Source organism: Moschus berezovskii, chromosome X (assembly GCF_049115385.1).
Source record: "Moschus berezovskii isolate FMDL1 chromosome X, NW_MosBer_1.0, whole genome shotgun sequence".
NCBI classification, from domain to species: domain Eukaryota; kingdom Metazoa; phylum Chordata; class Mammalia; order Artiodactyla; family Moschidae; genus Moschus; species Moschus berezovskii.
The window spans coordinates 21,090,899-21,111,129 of NC_142488.1; the positions used below are offsets into that span (position 1 = coordinate 21,090,899).

At 46.0% G+C, this 20,231-nt stretch overlaps 1 protein-coding gene across 1 annotated transcript in view; it reads left to right on the plus strand.

Annotated features, from left to right (window-relative positions):
- The first annotated feature begins 3,121 nt into the window (after positions 1-3,121).
- Positions 3,122-20,231, plus strand: part of SMS (spermine synthase) — a 49,718-nt gene continuing 32,608 nt past the window's right edge. The window contains exon 1 of the mRNA XM_055438438.2: positions 3,122-3,400. Coding sequence (XP_055294413.1) covers positions 3,352-3,400 — 49 coding nt within the window. The 5' untranslated portion in view covers positions 3,122-3,351. The remainder of the gene's footprint in view (positions 3,401-20,231) is intronic.

The following is a 20,231-nucleotide window of genomic DNA, read 5'->3' on the forward strand; positions in this document are numbered from 1 at the left end:
CCCAGAAGGTAGTTACTGTTATTAACTGTGCAGGATAGCGTGTTTCTTCTGGGTTTTTAAAAACTGTTGTGGACGTGCAAGTTGGCATGACTACCAATAAGCAGATGGACCCCTGCAACATGAGTTTTGGATGAGAGAAGTATCTCACAGTAAGAAGCATTTTGCTAAGAGGGTCACCTGCAGTTTTTCCCAAGTACTGACTTAATCTTATTGTCACCATCTTCCACCCACTACCACTGAGCCCCCTCCCCACCCCGCCCCATAGCAACACCTGCAGTGGAATAATCCTGCAGTGTGGGGATCCATGGGGCATCACAGAGAGAGGGCTCAGGAAGGACCACGTGTAGCAGTGGGGCCTGGGTTGGGTTCTCTGGGGAACGCTGAAGGAAGCTGGGCATTGCACTGGATTGGGCGCTGTCAGGAAGCAGGGGTGAGTCCTGATGGGGTGTCTTAGTAACCTTACAGAGAAGGGGGAAGACCAGACTAAGGCTGGAATTGGTGAAGAAGCCAAAGTTGCTCCTAGGAGCCAGGACCCAGGGACGTTGGGTGATTTTGGTGGTTTGGACAAGTTCCTGCTCCATGTTCTCACAAGATTCCGCAGTGGTCCTGTTTTTGTTCAGTCACATCTTGAACTCTGAGTGGCCTTGTCTGATGTTGGAGTTCTGGGGAATTGTTTGTGTTCAACAGGAGCATGTCTGGCCAGCTTTTGTCAGACACCAGGCGCTGCTTTTCTCTGTCTCAGGCCTCCTTTGGGCCAAGAATAGATGAGAGCAGTCAAGAGGACATTAATCCATGATGTCTACATTTTCACCATTGCCAAGATTTTGTTGATGACAAGGAACTCGCTTTGAAAACTCGGGCTGGAGTTAGGTAAGTCTCTTCTGCTTTTTATAAATTTATTTATTTAAAATGGCTGTACTGGGTCAGATTGTTGCAGTATGTGGGATCGTTAGTCATGGCATGTGGGATCTAGTTCCCCAACCAGGGACTGAACACAGGTCCCCTGCATTGGGGAACTAGATCTCACACCCTAGCCACTGGACCACCATGGAAGTCCCTGCTTTTTTGTTGCAGGATAAATAGCTGAATTCTCTGATGTGACCACAGTTGCACAGAAGATACCAATCAACTCTAACATGAACAGTTCCCACAAACAAAGTGATTATTCATCCTCTAACAGGCCTTGAGGGCTTCCCTGGTGGCTCAGACGTTAAAGCGTCTGCCTCCAATGCGGGAGACCCGTGTTCGATCCCTAGATCGGGAAGATCCCCTGGAGAAGGAAACGGTAACCCACTCCAGTATTCTTGCCTGGAGAATCCCATGGACAGAGAAGCCTGGTAGGCTACAGTCCACGGGATCGCAAAGAGTCGGACACGACTGAGCGACGGAATGGAACGGAACAGGCCTTGAAGCTAGGGGCCTAGACTGTAAAACCCAGGCAAGGAGAACACCTTCCAGAATCCAGATAGGTACTCACAGCCCAGTTGGAGGTATTTAAAAAGGCCTCAAGCCTTTGATTCCTGTCCATGTCCTACCTTTAACAATCTTGCCAGGATCCTGTCGTTGGTAGGTGATACAGGCACTGTAAACATGCTTAAAGTTACTCCAACAATGCTGGTTCCATTTCAAGGCCCATTTATCTCTGATGCTATGCTAACATTATGAAGCATTTCTGTTAAACTTCGCCTTTGTTGTGGCTGTCTGATGAGTTAATGGCAGAGCACCTTGATTTTCCTGTCTTGCACCTGCAGAGGCAAGGCCAGGCAGTAGCTCTGGCCGCTGTCAGCTGTCCTGCCAAGACACAAGCTGCTAAGCAGGACTGGCTACATAATTTGCAGGCCCAGTGCAAAATGAAAACAAGGGGCCCCTCGTTCAAGATTTAGTAACAATTTCAAGACAGTGAGAGCAGAAAGGTAAACCAAGTACAGGGCCCTTCTGAACCTGAGGAGGCCTGTCAGAGCCCTGTTGCCCCTGCAAGATTGCAGAGAAGGACAACTGGGTTCCCAGGGCCCTAACTCCAGAGGAATGGCCAGAACTGGAGAACATTCCAGGAAGCAAACAGGAGCTGCAGTCTGAAGATTAGAGACTGAAGGTCAAGGTAGTGGAATAGCTACTGAAATTGAGGACCCTGGGATCCACAGAAGAAAGCAAACCGTTCAGGGCAACAAACAGGTGGCCTGGGCAGGAGAAAATCAATGTGGGGGCTGAAAGCAGATCCAGTTCTTAACAGGATGGTCTATTGAAGGCCACTGATGAAGAAATTGGCCCAGTTCTTGAAGAAAGGTGAAGGACTTGGCAAAATAGCCAATAGGGAGTGTTTGCAGAAGAGATGAGTTTAATATGTAGGTTCACCCTGGGCTTGTAACAAGCATAGAGTTCACTGATCTAGACTTTGTCCAGCCATTTCAGCAATTCCTGAGGAACTTGGGAACACAGGGAGAGGCACAGAGGACTGATGGGCTGATGGAGGCCTTTGCCCAGTGATAGTGTCATCAAGAAGGCTTTAGTGCCCAGATACTGATGTCCTCTTCTTTGCACATCTTGTTGAATACCAGCTAGAACCCCGAAGTCACAGAGAAGCCCGCAGCAAAAAGGTTCACTGCCATGAACAGAGCCATCAGTGATGGACGAGCAACTCGAGAAGCTGTAAATGTAATGTGATTAACATTAACCACGTTTGCCTGTCACTTGCTTCTTCCCGGTGCCCATTTTTCACAAAAAACGTAGGTAACTAACATGTAATACCCAAGAGCTTTCTATTCGGTGCTGAAACGCAGAGCCGGCCTTGGCTGATGATAATGGAAATGACATTTTTCATGGATTAAATTGTAGCGTTTGAAGAGTTAAGAAAAAGGCGGCAGTACTTTTAGACTCCAGGGTGGATCCAAGCATTTCATTTTCTTGGCTTGGCCAGGAAATCAGAGGGGCCTGGCCTCGGGGGCCGGTCTGGGGGAAGTGCGGGGGGGTGGGCCCCCCGGAAGTCGTGCTGCGCGGTTTAAACCTAAGGTGACCTAACGGACGGCGGGAGCGCCCGCCCGATCCTCGGCGCGGGGCGCGGCCATTGGTGACGCACGCCGGGGAGCACGGCGCCCACGTTTCCACCATTGCCTCCGCGCGGCCTCACACCCGGCGCTCCGAGTCGGAGCTGCGGTCGTCCTCTCTTCTTCCCTCCCAGAGGCGGGCCCGGCCCCGCCCCCGGCGCCCCGGGTGGCTCCCGGCGGCCCCTCCCACCTCCTGCCCTCGGCCTCCCCGGCACGGCGCACTCCCCGCCGGCCGCAGCCTGACACGCCGCGCGGCCCCCCAGTCTCCCCGGCCGTCTCCCCCAGGCATGGCCCAGGGCCTCGCCTCACTATGGCAGCAGCACGGCACAGCACCCTCGACTTCATGCTCGGCGCCAAAGGTGAGGGCGCGCGCCCGCCACCTGCCCCGTCGCTCCCGCCGCCGAGCGGGCTGGGGCCGGCGGGGCCGGGCGGGGCGCGCGCCGCGGGCCGAACAATGCGGACGGCCGCGCGGCCCCGGCTCCGGCGCGGGCGTCTCCCTGGCTGCCGCGTGCACCGGCGCCCGCGCGGAGGCCGCGCTCCTCCTCCCGCCGCGCTCGGTGCCGGCGGGAGCGCGGGGCCCAGAGGGGCCTCTCCGGCTCCCTCCTCGACCCGGACCGAGCCGCCCTCCGGGGCCCGGGGCGTCCAGCCGCGTCCCCCGCGGGATCGGCCGTCCCCGTCGGGGTACCCGCGCGGGAGGAAGACTCGGGGGGCGGGGGGCTCGCGCGGGGGCCGGCCCGCGGGACCGCTCCCCGCTCCCCGTTCCCCGAGGCGGGTAAATCCCCCGGGGGCGGGGGCGCCCCTCGTGGGAGCCGGCCTGGGGCAGGACCGCGCCGCGCTCACAGAATTCTCATCCAACTGCGTAGGAGACAGATTCCCCCGGAAAGGAACGGGGCAGGGGAAAAGGAAACGATGGTTATATTATTATGGGCGGGGGGGTGAGGTCCGAGCGCGGGAACTGTTAAGTCTCGGGATCAGGGAGGCTTCGAAGACCGCGAGCCGGCCAGAACAGAAGGCTGGGAAAGTCGGGACCGACGGCAGGAATCATGGAGACGAAGGGGATTCTGCACGCCTTTTTCTGGTGCTCCTAACACGGGGTGGGGGGGAGGGGTAGGACTGCTGGTCTTTTTTTCTGGTGGCTTTTAAACCTGTGAGTGCCGCAGACTTGTATCTGCGCTTCCCGTCCGTCCCACTTGGAGCGTCTCACCCAGGTCTTGCTTTTTCACTGTCTTTCTCCCTATTGGCTAGACCCACCTTTTCTGTTACTGTTGAAAACATTACTTTCACACTTTCCCCCACCCCGCTTTTTTTTTTTTAACTTCTGAGTATTTTCTCCCCCAATGCAAATGTTTTCCAAAGGCATAAGATGAGAGGAAAAAAATAAAACTTTAGGGACAGAAGATAGACCTACGTTTGCGTCGTGTCTTGACTGGCTCTGGTTGTGACTTTCTCAACCTTTCTGAGCCTTGTGGTAACAATGGATTTCTCCCCCAATGTAAATGTTTTCCAAAGGCATAAGATGAGAGGGAAAAAAATAAGACTTTAAGGACAGAAGGAAGACCTACGTGTGCGTCGTGTCTTGACTGGCTCTGGTTGTGACTTTCTCAACCTTTCTGAGCCTTGTGGTAACAATGGAGGACAGCGCACGCTTCGTAGGCCTCCCCCGCCCCGGACTTTCAAGGGAGTTTCTGTAAAACACTACAAGGTTGTTGCTGCTGCTGCTGCTGCTGCTAAGTCACTTCAGTCGTGTCCGACTCTGTGTGACCCCATAGATGGAAGCCCACCAGGCTCCCCCGTCCCTGTGGTGGGGAAGTGACAAGGAGAAAAAAGCATTTCTTAGTTCGCTCCTTTCTGGTGTGGGGCTGGAGATGGCTGGGGAGAATCAGGAGATGAAATGGTGATTGCAGATAGCTAAAAAGGTTTTGTTGAGTAATTAGCCTGCGAGCTTTAGGGCTTAGTGAAGCTTCAAGCATACACAGTTTAGAGGTGAGGAGAGTGAGGCTTGAGGGAGAAATAGTGGTTCAAGGTCACTCAGTTGCTAAGTTGAGTTTTTGGTGACAAGCATGTGTGAACACTCACCTGTTCTCATTGAACGTGGGTTTTCTAGGCTCTCAGGAGGGTAAGGATGAGGCTGGAAGATTTTGGCACTTCCCTCAATCTGAGTGCCCTTGCTTGAAGCCTTAAACATTTTTCAGCTTAATTCAGGTCGTTCCCAATGGCCTTCTGTGTTCCTTTGTAGAAGTCAGGGGAAAAACAAGAGAACGTATGTTTGGGACAGTCTCTGGCTAGAGTGGAGAGAGAACTCTGGACCTGCAGTTTGGAAGGGAGCAGGAGAAGCTGGCAGGTTTGAAGTTGGTGAGGTGTGGAAGTAGCATCTAAATAATTTAGTTGTGTGCAGAGAAAGTTTTTTTAAAAAAAGATTGAGGAGAATTCCCAGCCACTTACTCTTAATTCCCAGGTTGTTAATCTTCAGGATGAAAAAGTTTTGATGGCAAGGTGAAGAAAGGGATACTAAGGGGGCATGTGAGTATGCATCTGTGTTAGAGCTAGAGTCCCTGCAGAGCTGTTTTGGGAGAAGGAGAGCCCTGATTCTTATTGTATTCCCCCATCACTTGATTTTGGGGGGAAGCATGTCACCCTTGCTGTCCTTAGGTATCCACCCTTGTAAAATAAAGGGATCTGGCTAAACTAGGATCAAAGTTTTTGGTTCTCATTAAGGGGCACTTGGTGAGAAGTCTACCACCTGTGAGGTCTCCAAAAACATTTATTTTAATTGATAATAATGAGTCAAAAGACATTACTCTTGGCATGTGAGTATTGGATGTGACTCAAGGGTGAGTCAAATGCCTTTGGAGCCTGGAATCATGTTCTTTTTCCCGTTTGTCAGTGTTCCTTCCTAATGCTCCAGTTCCATGATGTGATTTTAATGGAATTAAACTGGAACCACTTAGTTATTTTACTATGTTGCGATTCTGTATAACTTTGTTACCACTGCAAGCCAGCTAGTACCCAGCGGCCACTGGGCCATTGCAGCCAATTATAGGTTGGGCCTGGCTGTGCCTGTTTAGTTCCGGTTGATGAGGTAACTCAGGAAATTTTAATTTCTGCTGAAAAAAATCTCATCTTTGATCTTGTAAGTGAAGTATTTGACTGTGAAGACCCTTGAGCCCAGAAAACGCTTTTGTGATTTCTCAGCCTGAGGCTAACAACAATAAACATGTCCCACATTGGTGTAGCTTAAGCATCTCTGGGCAGGTGGAGGACACGTGGCTCGTTTACATCAGGCAGCCAGCAAGTGTGCTTTTATAGATAGAGGAGAGTGAGGTACGCCTGACCTCTGCCTGCCCTGGAAAGGCAACAGTCTTGTTTTTCATGTCCATTTCGTCCCTGGGCTGGGAGTGTCTTTGAAAGCTGACCTTCATAGTCTGGGATACAGACCTGTTGGTTCTGATACATCATAGATGTTTCAGAAGTACTGGTTAAATACAATACCTGATTGGTGTTATGTTAAAGGTGGAAAGCTAGTTCAAGTCCATTAGAGGAAAATCAGGCACACGTTGACCTTTAGAATCTGGAGAATGGGTCCTGAGTGGGGAAATGTGGCCAATGCTATTGGGTCCGCCTTTTGGACCACTGATCTATAGTTTAGGTAGGGAAACAAAGTGACTTGTGTCATTCAAATGAACAAATTAGTTTCATAACAAAAATCTTATTTAATAAATTAAGAACATAGATGTTCACTGATGGCTTCGTGGTTAGGATTCTGGGCTTTCACTGCCATGGCTTGGGTTCAATCCCTGGTTGGGGCCTGAGATCCTGCAAGTGGGTGCCACTGCCAAAAACAAACACAAAACCAACATAAGTCTCCTTGGGAATTAAGAGCTTAGCCAAAAAAGGTTGTAGGATAGGGGTTCTTAAATCATATTGCCTTTAACCCTCATTGGGAAAGCCTGTGGAACGCTTCTCAGCATAAGAATTTTAAATGCGTAAAATAAACCATTAAAAAAAGAAAAGAACATCTTCAAAATAAGCCCTCTAATATAATATATGCTTTTTTAGTAACGCATTAAAACATAGTCTAGCTTCGGGCCTCATAATTTCCATAATTTTGAAGTAGAGCCATGAAAATCAGTATTTCAGCTGTTATTTGATAAGCAAAAACTGCTTCTGTTGTGATAATAGCCAGGTAGTTGGTAATGCGTGGTTTTACAAGCAGCAATGAATAAAATGTTAAGTTTCAGTTAGTGAAAATAAGGATGTATATTTTTCTCATCTGTGTTCACAGAGCCCCTGGTTTGTGTCCAGTGGCCCTTTGGGAGTCCGTCAACCCATAGATCCTAGGAGCTAGAGAGAGGACTGGGACTGTCATTTCTTTATATTGTTCCTTTTGGGAGGAGGTTAGGACTTCCCTGGTAGCTCAGACGGTAAAGTGCCTGCCTACAATGTGGGAGACCTGGATTTGATCCCTGGGTTGGGGAGATCCTCTGGAGAAGAAAATGGTAACCCACTCCAGTACTCTTGCCTGGAAAATCCCATGGATGGAGGAGCATGGTAGGCTACAGTTCATGGGGTCGCAAAGAGTCAGACACAACTGAGTGACTTCACTGCACTTCGTGTCCACCAAGGCCAAAGCTGTAAGCAAATGTCTCTGCTTCTTCAAAACATCTTTTTGAAAACATGAAAGCCAATGTTTACTAATTGTCTCCTGGGCTAGGCACTGCCCTAAGCTCAGAAGACATTATTTTATGTAATCCTCACAACAGCCCTATATGGTGGGTTCTCTTATCCCCATTTTAAAGGTGAACACATAAGCATATTGAAGTTTTTCTCTAAAGTGGGGTATCTGTGATTCAAAGCCCTGTCTCTCTTATTCCAAGGCCTTTTTGTTCATTCCACAGCTGTGAAGCCTCTTAGTTAAGGCAGTGCTTCTCAGTGGCCGTGTCCCCTGCTTCACCCCCCACCAATTTATCACTGTGTCTCCTCAGCTTGGTGAGGTGCTATCAGCATCCAGTAGGCCAAGGATGCTGCTAAACATACTACATCGACAAGCCATCGTATCTGTGGTGCTGAGGTGGAGAAATCCCCAGTGGAAGTTCTAACCAAGTTGTGATCTGGGTGGCAAATCGTTAGCAAAATTTCCCTGGTCCTTTTTGGAAGTCTCCGTGGTGCCGGCGGGGTGGAGGATGGGCCTTACCTTCCCCTGAGGTTTGCACTGAGGTCGATTAGCACTTCGTACCCAGCAAAGCCTGTGGCTTCAGGTGACCCTCCCTCCCTGAGTTCCTGAACCATCGACCTCTCCACCAAGCTCCTGCTCTTGCATGTGTTTACTGAGCTGCTTTCTGGTGGAAACATATCATCTTTGTGTATTTTCAGTAGCTATAACTATAAGCATAAAACTTAAGCCAGTTTTGATTGCATCTAGCTGTTTTGTTCTTTTGTTCAAGAGTAGAAAAAGCTTTCTCCCTACCCCTTCAGCATTATCATTATCTTTGTCCCATTACATTTTACCCATCACCATGACACCGCCCACACCCACACCCCTGCTTTAGCAATGAAACTTGGGGCGGCTGCTGAGTGGGGAAAAGACATTCACAGGCCCCATGCTAGACTGACAGGAATCACAGTCTCTGAGGGCTGGGTAGTACCTGGAATTTACATTTTTAACCAGCTTTCCTCCCAGCAATTCTGATGCTGATTAAGTATGAGAACCACCACACAGTAATAGGATCCTCATTAAAAACAAAAAACCCCTTGTGCCAGAAACTGTGCCCATCCACGTCTTTAAGTCCTGTGGATTGTACCTGCTACCCTCTCAAATTCCTTGCTTACCTTTTCCCTGGCTACTGTTCTTGGCCACAATCTCTCAACTTGTCTCCCATGTTGGGGAAGGGCTCAGTCGACAGATCCCTGCCCCTTTTCCCATTTCAAAGCCTTCCTGTGCCTCCTCATCACGCTACAGAATGACCGGAGACTCCTTATCAGCACTTGCAGGGTCCATGAAGGTTCATTTCTACCCATTCTGTATCCTCACCCAACACACACTTGAGTCTCACACTCCTTGTGCTTCCACATCACACCTGGACTTAGAATTAATTTTCTAACAGCCCCAGGGAAGGTATTTTTTTGTGTTACGTAGGTATTCTCTCATACCTTAATTGTCTTTGAAAATGTTTTCTAGTCTGCCTGGGGAGGTCCCTCCTTGGAGTCAGCCTACGTTTGGCATGCTCTTCGCTCCCAACTCTGCAAGACTCTTAAGAGCTCTGATCGTGTTCTGTTTGACCCCAGGCTGAATAATTGCACATTGCTCGGAATTCATCTTGTGAGCTTGCCATTTAAAAATTGTGTAAACCTTAATGGTTTTTTCAAGTGCAGTTCTGAAACTATACCCATATCTTTAAGCCTGTAGAGGTAGCATATGGTAAAATTGTTAATACTTTTGCTTTATATAAAAAATCCTCATCTAGTTCTTACTTGGTAGTTCTCTAGTTGTTTTAGATGCTTTGGAAAGGATGATAGCTGTTTAAGAAATTGACTCCATAATCTAGGTATTAGGAATAATCCCCACCCCAGCTAACGAGGTATTTTTTTCAAGTAATCTGAAGCTCTGCAGGTGATGGTTTCTTAAAAAGTGTTTTCCAGTTTAATAACCAACTGGTAGATGGTTTGTCTTGTGGGTTTTTTGTTTTATTTTTGTGGGGGAAAGCTGGTTTCATTTTGCAGTGGAGGAGTTACCAGTTGGAATGTTCTTTGTCTCATTTTTTTGGCTGCCCTACGCAGCATGCGGGGGTTTAGTTTCCTGACCGGGGATGGAACCCCCATCCCCTGCAATGGAAGTGCAGAGTCTTAAGCATTGGCCTGCCAGGGAAGTCCCTCTTTGTATCCTCTTAATTGTATAATGCAAATAGTTTTATTTGAAGGCCTTCCCTACCTTCTTGGGAGGTAGACTGAAGTGCTGTGGTCTCTCAAAACTTTGAAAAGTTAGAGCTTTTGGTATTGAACTTGGGACCATGGAAAGATTTGTAATTATGGACTTTGTAATTTGAATTGAGACCACCGTGGTTATAGTAACCCTTGGCAGGTAAGGATTAGTTTGAAAGTTATTGGATTGTGGTTGAGCATCTGTTTAGAAATGTGTTCAAGAAAGCTATTACTGAGTTTAGTTTTTGGAGTCATGCATATTCTGGGCATTTTAATCCACCATTTCACTGCAGTTGTAACCTAAACCTGCTGGTGTGTGCTGTGGCTCCAACCACCATTTCATGGTAGTTTAATTACAGGCTCAGTTCTTTTGAAAAGTCAGGAAACCTCCTCAATTGAGTTCTGCAAACCAAGTATGTAAACCATTGCACAAATGCTCTTTTAAACCCTTACAGCTAGGCACTTTTCCAGACCCCAGGAAAAAGACAATTCTTCAGCCCTAAGTTGTGGTGGGCTTGCATTTCGTTAAACTGACGATGTCGCTTATGTTCTGGAAAGAGCCCCAGAACTAGTGGCTGTACTTGTGATGAAAGATATTTATGCACTAAGTTGCAGAGTCAAAAGGAGCTGGTAAGATCCAGTAGCATATTCTGGGATCCTGAGCTGACTTGACCCTCTGGGTAGTTTCCCACGTACCTTAATTTCACCCTTTGCATAAAGGCACCAATGATACCAGAATCCCACACACCGTGTTGTTGGGTGGGATGTCCGATAAAATATTTGGAAGAGTGTCAAGCAATGCATAAAACACTTCACACTAATTGCAATACTTAGCACTGAGCACTTTGAAATTCTGCCAGTGAGTAAAGATGATCAGTTATAAAGAGGTGTGAATTTCACTTACTGAAAGATAAGTTTTGCTGGCAAAAAAAGAGGCAGAAAATAAAGGGTTGGCATGTGATTTGAAGGTTGGTCTGCTTAAAGGACCACTCTAAGTTACTAAAGCAGAAGTTTAAGAAGACATTTTGATTTTTAAGATAACGCTTCCATGGGTTTCTGTTGCATGACTCTCTTTTCCCCTGGAATGGAAATTTCTCCTGTGAGACTCCTGAGCAGTTTCTAGGCTACTGTTACATTTAACACCAAGTGCAGATCACAGTGGTCAAGCAGTACTGATAGGATAATGGGCATTCTGAATTTCTAGAAAATCTTAGAAGAGCTCTCAAACTGGGTTCAGCATGGGGCCCTTCTTTTTTATTGAGGTGTATTGACGCATAGCATTGTATTCATTGCAGGTGTACAGCGTCATAATTCGATATGTGTATATATTGCAAAATGATCACTGCAGTAAGTCTAGTTAACATCTGGCACCATACATAATTTGAAAGTTATTTTTCCTCTGGTGAGAACTTGAACATCTCATCTTAGTAACTTGCAAATATGCAGTATGGTGTTAACTAAAGTCACCAGTGCATAGTCACCCTGCTGTGCATTACATCCTGTGACTGACTTATGGGACCCCTTTTCTTAGAACCAGTGCTATGGATCACACTTGGGAGAACAGTAGGGGTTTAACACTGAATTTTTGAACTGTTTAATGCTGTAGCTAAGTGGCCCAGTTAGTTCTGGGGTTGTAGGAAGTTGTGGGCCTGTCAGTCCAAGTGTTTGATGTTCCTAAATGGGGTTTGTCTAGGTTGGAGAGAAAAAGAGCTTAACACTCTGTTTGGAATATGATAGGTCATTTAAAAAGAAAGCATTTTGTGAATGTTAAATTGTTAATAGAGTTCGCGTGCATATTTTTTTTTCTTTGCATAGAGGGTATGACTTTCCTTGAAGAAACTGCAGAAGCTGTTCAAGTGTTGGTTTATAGATTTGTCTTTTTAGGTGTTTTCCTTTTAAGTTATATGCTCATTTTAGACTACCTACATGGTGTAGGGAAATGGGGAAAAACCCAGATCTCTGATCTAATGACAAGTAGATAACCACTGTTCATGTGTTGCTATGTGAGACAAATGGCTTCTTCTCATCCCATATATAACTAAAGGAAACAACACTGTGCTGAGATTAAAAGCACTGGATCTTGGGAGCCCAGGTGCTTGACTTTGGATCCTAGCTTCACCACTTAACTTACTAGCTCTGTCACTGTGAGTACATCTTGATGCCTTGGCCTTATTGAGCTGGCTGCACTTCCAGTACTTCATTGAATGGCAGTAGTGAGAGCAGACATTCTTGCCTCCTTACCGATAGCATTCTGTCCATTAACATTAAGTACGATGCTGCTTGTAGGTTTTTTGTAGATAACTCCTTATCAAGTTGTGAACATGCCCCTCTGTTCTTATTTTCTGGGAGCTTTTATTTTGAATGGGTGTTGAAGTATATCAAATACTTTTCCTCATCAATTAATACCATGTGTTTTTATTTTCTTCCCTAGTTTATTAATATGGTACATCAAATTGATTTTTTTTTTTAAGTATTGAACTTGTATACCTGGAGTAAATCACATTTGGTCATGGTACATAATGATTTTCCTATATTGCTAAATTAATTAAGGATTTAAAGAATTTGTTAAAGATTTTTGTGCTTCTATTCATGAGGGGTATTGGTCTGGTCTTTTGCGGCTAATTTTGTCTTGTTTTGCTGTTTGGATAATGGCTTCATAAAATGAATTTGGAAGTGTTCTCTCCTTATTTATTTTCTGTAAGAGATTATGTAGAATTGGTGTTTAATTCTTTAAATGTATGGTAGAATTCTCTAGTGAAACTATCTGGGCCTCAAGATTTATTTGGAATTTTAAAATTTCAAGTTCAATATCCTTAAGTTATAGGGCTGTTCAGATTACCTGTTTAATATTGGTGGAATAATTAATTAATTGGTGGAATAATTGGTGTTTTTTGAGGAATTAGTTCATTTCCTTAAATTGTCAAATTTATGTCTATACAGTTGTTTGTAGGATTCCCTTATTATCCTTCTGGTGTTTGCAGCATTTGGAATGATAGTTCTTTGGTTCCTAATACTGGTAATCTGTATCTTTTTTTTTTTCATTAGTCTTGCTAGAGTTTGCCAATTTTATTGACCTTTTCAAAGAAACAGTTTTTTGCTTCACTGATTTCTCTATAGTTTTTTGCTTTCAGTTTCATCAATTCTGCTGTTATCCTGTTCCCTTCCTCTGCTTGCTTTGTGTTTTTTAATTTATTTTTAACTGAAGGATAGTCACAATATTGTGTTGGTTTCTGCCATACGTCAACATGGTTGCTTTGGGTTTATTTTTCACTTTTTCTAAGTTCTGGAAGTGGGAGCATAGCTTTGTGATTTGAGACTTTAAAATGAAGGCTGGTACTTTAAAATACTCTTAACTCTCTAGTGTGAGGCTATTCCTATTAGTTATTAATGTAACTTTTATGTGTCCCTTAAAATGCAGGGTTCTTAGTTATGCAGGTTATTAGCTGTTATTTTTTTTCCATATTTAGTAAGTTGCTAAGTTAAATGTAGAAAATGTTCTTTGGATTATTCCAGTCTCGAATTCTAGAATGTCATTTCTGGAAATTCAGCTTGTTGAATTACAGCTGAGCATCCATGTGCTTGTTGTTTAAGAATGTAGAGTTGGAAAAGATCTCAGACTTGGGGTCACCAAACTAAGGCCCTTGGACCAAATCCTGCCCTTCTGGCATCTTTTTGTACCGTCCTCCAACTAAGAATGATTTCTGCCTTTTTTTTTTTTTTTAATTTCCAGCAACGCTCCAAAGGCTTGTGGGATCTTAGTTCCCAAACCAGGGAACCCAGGCCTTTGGCAGTGAAAGTGCCTAGTCCTAACCACTGGAGTACCAGGGAGTTCCCTCTGCCTTTTTAAAGGGCAGTAAATCAGTCGCATACAAACATTTGTGACAGGACCCAACTCAGCCTGCAAAGCCTGTCAGTCATTTCTGTGTGGCCCTTCACAGAGCAAGCCTACTCACTGCTGCCTTTAGATATCTAAGCCAGCTTCAGAGCCATCTGGAAAATGTGCAAGTACAGGTCCCAGGTGCCTCGCCATCTGTCGTAGCCCATGCCCCTCCCTGTGCCCTCTGTCTTTGTTGCTGTGCCATTCTCCAGCTGCACTCAACTTTGCAGGCACCTCCTGGGCCCTTCTGAGGCGGGCAGACCTGGGTGTCGACTTGGCTGAGTCTGGCCTAGCCAAAGCCAGAGCAAGGGAGGGTGCCTGGGCTGCCTCGGGGCATTTCTGACATGAATGTGATTTTTGACATCGGAGTTCACAAAGTCCAAACTGCTTTATCTCCGGAAATCGTATTTCATGGTTGATTTGCAGCCTAGCAGAGAAACTCTGGCAGAAACCGTAGCATTTTTTTTATAGCAGCATACATGTTTTTCATAATGGGTCTGAGCTGGGAGAGAGCCTGCCCACCTAAAGTTAGTGGGAAGAAAGCTGGGTATTCATATTGTTTAAGTGATTGGAAAACTTATTTCATCCTTCCTGGACTTAAAAAAAAAAGTCCTACCTTTTCTACTTTGGGAAAGAAAGCTTGTTCTCCTTCTGAGTGGAGCCGAAGGCCATGCCTCCTTGGCTCAGCCTGTCATGTGCCCTCCTCCTGCCGCTCTGGGAGGTGAGGGGGAGGTGGGAGGTGGTGGCTGGACCCCTCTCCATGCCCTGCGGTGGACAGCAGTGTTGAAGTAAAGCATCACAGGAGCTGCTCGGTCCTCCTGGGCCAGGCACCTCAGGTCTTCTGTCCTCTAACCTCAGACCCTGTCCTTCCCCTCTTGCCACCCGTTTGTCCTTTTGGGGGTGCTGCTGGGCCTGCTTTAGCTCCCTTGAACTTCCCCTTCCTGTCTGTCACGGTGAACCTGACCCTCCGAGAGGGTTTATTTTGCCCGGGACCTGCCTGGGACCTCTTCTCTGTGTCCTCTGACCTGGTGATCTTCCCTTAGTCTCCGCCACACCTCTGGGCCAGTTGCATTCTTTCTCCCCTGAAAGCCAGGGCCATGGCATTTCTCCAGCGGCTCCCAGGAGAGGACAAGCAGTTTTATGTTCAGCGCCTCGTGGCCATGAACAAAAAGTGTCGGTTCCCCCACCACCAAAGGAAAGCCAGGCTTTTGCCTAGTTTCCCTTTTCTCTGCTTCATTTTAGAACTCTTGGTTTTAGCCTCCCATATGGGCTAAGTCAGGATGTGAAGGGAGAGTCTGAGCCACGTGCCACCTCTGGGGCAGGAGGTTCTCCTTCCCTTTGCCCACTGAGGCTTGTAGGTGGTGGCTGTACTTTGAAAAGTCTCCTTGTCTTCAGAGAAATGGCCGTGCCAGGAAGAAGAGCTACACTATGGTATTAATATTAGTGTTCTGGTTCCAGAGTGTAGAGGGATGACAGTTTACTCTTTAAAATCCTCCTATACTTTCTTCAGGAGATTGTTTGTGAGTTGCTGTTATTTTAAAGTAGAGCCAGGCTCCTGCCACCTCCCCAGTAGGTGCTGGGAGCCCACATGGCTGTGGGAAATGCCCTTTTCACTGCTCCTGCGGTGGGAAAGGGGAGGCTGGGTGGTGAAGCAATTAGCAACGCGTTGACAGTGTCCTGAGCACACCACAGTGTGTGTTTTAAGAAATAGTCCTTGTGGCTGGTACTGTAAACAGTCCCATATGGTTTTCCTTAATATACATTTGCATGAAAAGAGCTAGGGTGTTATGTCTGTGTTGTATGGCTGTCAATTCAACTTCAGTAGGTCCTTTGCTTTCTGTCTTGAGTAATTTTTTCCTGATTTAGTTTTTCTTCTCTGTGCATATCCGAAACTGAGCTCTGAAAATATGCCGAAAGTGTTGATGTCATTGTCCCTTTCAGAATTCTGCAGCCCCACCCTGATGCTGGGATTTATTTATTTTTTTTGTATTGAGGCAGTTGTAATTGACATAACATTTCAGGTAATGACTCAGTAAGTGGAAATATTGCAAAATGATAGCGCAGTGTCTGCTTAACATCCGTAAGCACACGTAATTACAAATTACTTCCCTTGTGATGAGAACTTTTCAGGTCCACTCTCCCAGCAGCTTTCAAATATACAATACAGTATTCATAACTTCAATGCTATGATCGCACCCAAGGCACTGACATGGGCTGCAGACATGTGTTAGTGGCAGGAAACCACCTCCAAGGCCTCGGACAGCACGTACATGAGGCAGCCCTTCAAACACATGCTAAATGATGAGGGTGGTGATTGGTGGGGATGGGTACAGAAGACCACCCCTTGCGACCCCTTTGAACTGATGCCTGTCCCCCCCCCCCCCGCCCCGGCGCTTTGGCTGAGTCACTTGCAGGATCTTCATTCCCTGACCAGGGATTGATCCAGCACCCCCTGTAGTGGAAGCTTGAAGTCTTAACCACTGGACCGCCAGGGAAGTCTTTGGGGCCCGTCTTATGGTTGATTGAAGGGTAGAAACTGGCTTCTGGAAGTTTGTTGCCTTGATTACCCCTCCAGTAACTGAGACTATAAAAGTGCCATTTGTCTGTTTGAATGTTTTTGGACCACTTTACTGAGAGATATGACTCATACAGTTGCTTAATTAAAGTTCAATGGTTTTTATTATATTCCAAGTTGTGCAACCATAACCACAATTTTAGAACATTCTCGTCACTCCAGGAAGAAACCCTATGCCCCTTTGCCATCACTCCATCCATTCCTTCTAGATCCCTATATCCCAGGGCCTGGCAGCCACTAATTTGCCTTTTGTCTCTAGGGATTTGCTTTTGCTGGACATTTCATATAAATGGAATCATACAATGTGTGGTCCTTTGTGCCTGGCCTCTTCCGCTTAGCGTGTGTTGTAGCTTATGTCAATATCACATTCCTTCTGTGGCAAAATAATTGTCCATGGTGTAGATAGTATCACACTTTGCTTATTCATTTATAACTTGATGGGCTGTTGGGTGTTTTCACTTTTTGACTGTGAGTCATGCTGCTTTGAACATTCCTGTTGGCGTGGGTTTTGTGTGATGAGATTAATCATCTTGCAGCTGTTATAAATGGGGACTATAAGACCAAGTTGTCGAACCTAAGACAGACTGAGGAAGCACCTGCTTGACCTTCACTTTAATCCCTGGAAATGAATTAGGGTTTTGAATGTCTGAGAAGTCTTCTGATACACAGATCTATTGTTAAAATTAAATTTAAAAAAATATTATTTTAAATTTAAGTGTGTTTTTGATAAACTATGAAGACATCTGTTTATCCTTTAATGTCAGTAATGTGGCCTTGTTGCTTCTGCCTCATAATATTCTTTATTTTTTTAATCTAGCATATTCAGTGTGTGTTCAAAGGATGTTGTTCCTGAACCCTTAGGCTGTCAGCTGGGGTAGAACGGGGCCCATGAGGAATGCTTGTGCTATTTTGTTGTTCTCAGAGTGGTTATGCCAGTGGGGTTGGTAACTCTGGAAGATTTTTTTTTTTAACATGATATATTTTACGTAAACTTTAGTGTACAGTTCTGAGGTGTGACAAAAGCGTACGGTCCTGTGAACACACCACTGTGAAGATGAGGATTCCTGAGAGGACTTTTAAGGCAGATGCTCGACTGATTTCCAACTGTATTTGAAGTCCCTTTTCCTTTGCTTCCTCTTTTAGGGGTCTATCAGGAAGACTAGAAAGCTGGTAAACTGCATAACCCAAGCCTGGCTCTTAGGTTCTCTGGCACATCAGAGTCTCGGGTTTGGGGGAAAGGATACCTGCCTTTATGCTTCCTCTTGTGGGGAGCCGCAAACAGATCTGCCAACAGCTTCGGGGCCATCCTCCCACAGAGAGAGTGCAGATGTCTGAAAAGAGGAGGCTGGAGTAGGGGTGGGCTCTCTGACCTTGATGTGTGTGGAGGAGGTTGATCAGAGGGCGCCTGGTACCGAGTATCAGGGAGGGCAGGGAGCTCTGGAAATTCCAGAGTCTGGGGAGTGGGAGGTGGAAGGGAAGGAGGCTGGGTTTGGGGCCTCACCTCTTGGGCATGGTGCAACCATGGAAATAATTAACAACTTCTTGGAGCTTAAATTACTTGAGCTTCGTGGGAAAGACCTAGGAGACAATAAAATTAGGGGGCGGGGCGGTCCTAATTTTTATAAGCCAGGTGCTGCTTAAATGTGGGCGAGTAGAAAGGAACGCAGCCTAATTATGCAGAGGGGACTATTGGGGTTGTGGCAGGGTGGTGGCCCCGCAGAGGCAGAGACTGGGCATTGTGTAGCTTAAAGCCCTCACACCTGAGGTCCAGAATTTTCTTAGTTAAAGTATTTGAAGTCAGAAAAGACTTAAAGGTGCAAGTCACGGTCACGGGGTAGAGTCCAGAGTGTTTCTGAATGCGTGAGAATTGCTTGTTTTCTGAGGCCAGCCTCTCTAATGGAATTCACTTAGTTAAGGAGGTTACCGTATCTTAGCCTCTTAAAGCTGAAGAAGTGGAAATCTAACCAGAGCATATTTCCCTGCCTTTCTGCCAGGGCACCAGGTGTCATTGGATTTCTTTGGCAGGACTCTCTCTTCTGTTTGGGCTAGTAAGCTTGGCTGATGTGAGTACATGGCTGATGTACTTAGCCCAGTCCACAGGGCTGCCCACTTTATGGACCAATGATTAAGGCAGTGCCTGATTTTGAGGGATCGAATATTGGTGCGGGCTCCTTATAGGGACCCTGTGAAGGTGTGAAGGGTCGTCTTCGTTTTTTAACATTTGAAGAAATGAGGTGTGTAAGTGAGGGCTGTCCTGACCAGTGAGTTTGAGTGGTGCAGAGAGGCCCTGGTGGGGGACTCAGGGGAGAAATTGGGGATCTGTTCAGGCAATCTTACGTGGCTGGGTTATTAACCATTGGTGGGAAGAGTAGGGAAGTCCGAGCTGGGTTTTGATTCCAGACTTGAGATCAGGACAGTGTGGTGAGCATTAGGGCGGGAAGAAGGTTCCAGCTGGATATACAGATTTGGGATTCAGCCAGGGTAAGAGGAGTGAGGTTCATTCCCCCAAGAGAGGCCTATAAATGGGTCTCTGGGACAAAATGAGGCAGGGAGATGAAATCTGTCTTCCCTGGCCTTTTGATAGTGGTATTTAATTTGGACCAGACCTCCAAGTTGATTCCTCTTAAGTTCTTGTTGAATAAACACAGACAAAGTGGGCAGTGGTCTGGAAATGAGGACATTGAGTTGCCCGTTGGACAAAGGACACATTTTGCCTTGGGACAGGTCGCTGTGTTGCTGAGCACTGTGGAAGGCTCTGTCTGAGTGCTTCGTTAGTTACACGTCATTCTTGCTTGGGCAGAGTTTTCTAAGAACTTATGCCAAACAACATTTTTATTAGCCTAGTTTGGATTACCATGTCGACTTGAATCCGGTGTGCTTATATTTCTTTTATCTTTGAATCTATTTTCACATTTTCTGATTTGTAGGCATTTAGTTGGTGATGGACAGGGAGGCCTGGTGTGCTGTGATTCATGGGGTCGCAAAGAGTCAGACACGACTGAGCGACTGAACTGAACTGAATGACATTGCTGTCTTGTATTCCCAAATTTGGGTAATCATTCACATCATATTTTCAACCCAAGTTGAGTAACTCTGTTACAGCAAGTACATTTTGTTTGGTCATGTTACATGTTTCTTACTAGAAAGGCATAGAGGTTGAAATTGGATAATTAATTGCAGAGCAGTGGCTCTAGCTATAACCTGTGGCTATAGCTAGCTGGGAGTTTGGACTTTTTTCAGGCCCCCTGTTACTGTTGAGGATATATTTCTGTCGATATTTGGTGACTTGAGTATGGTTAGTTTGGAGATAGGAGTTTGGTTTTCTTTTTTGTATTTAGTGGTTTAGATCAGTGGTTCTCAAACATGGCTGCACATTGGAATTTCCCAGGGAGCTTTAAAAATGTGATGCCTGGGTCCCATGCTCAAAGTTTTCTATAACTGGTATAGGCTGTGGCTTCAGAAGTTTTATAATTCCCCAGGTGGTTATAATGCATATCTAGGATTATGAAAACTACTGGTCTGAGTGTTCCAACAAGATACAAAAATAAGATGATTAATTTAGCCAAATGAATTTTTTATTTGACTCACAAAACATTTATCGAGCACTTGGGATCAAGATGACCAAGAAGGCCACCTCATTAAGGCTTTTTTGGAACTCATTTCTTTGACTTCCACTTTTCATTTTAAAAAGTTGGCTCTGGAAAAGAGATCCTAGGTAGGTGTTTCAGCTCCAGCTCTGCTTTCTGGAGTCTTCTCCAAGGGCTGGGAGCAGCTTGGCTGACAAGGGAGCCCCCAGGTCTGGAGGAAGGTGAATATGACATGA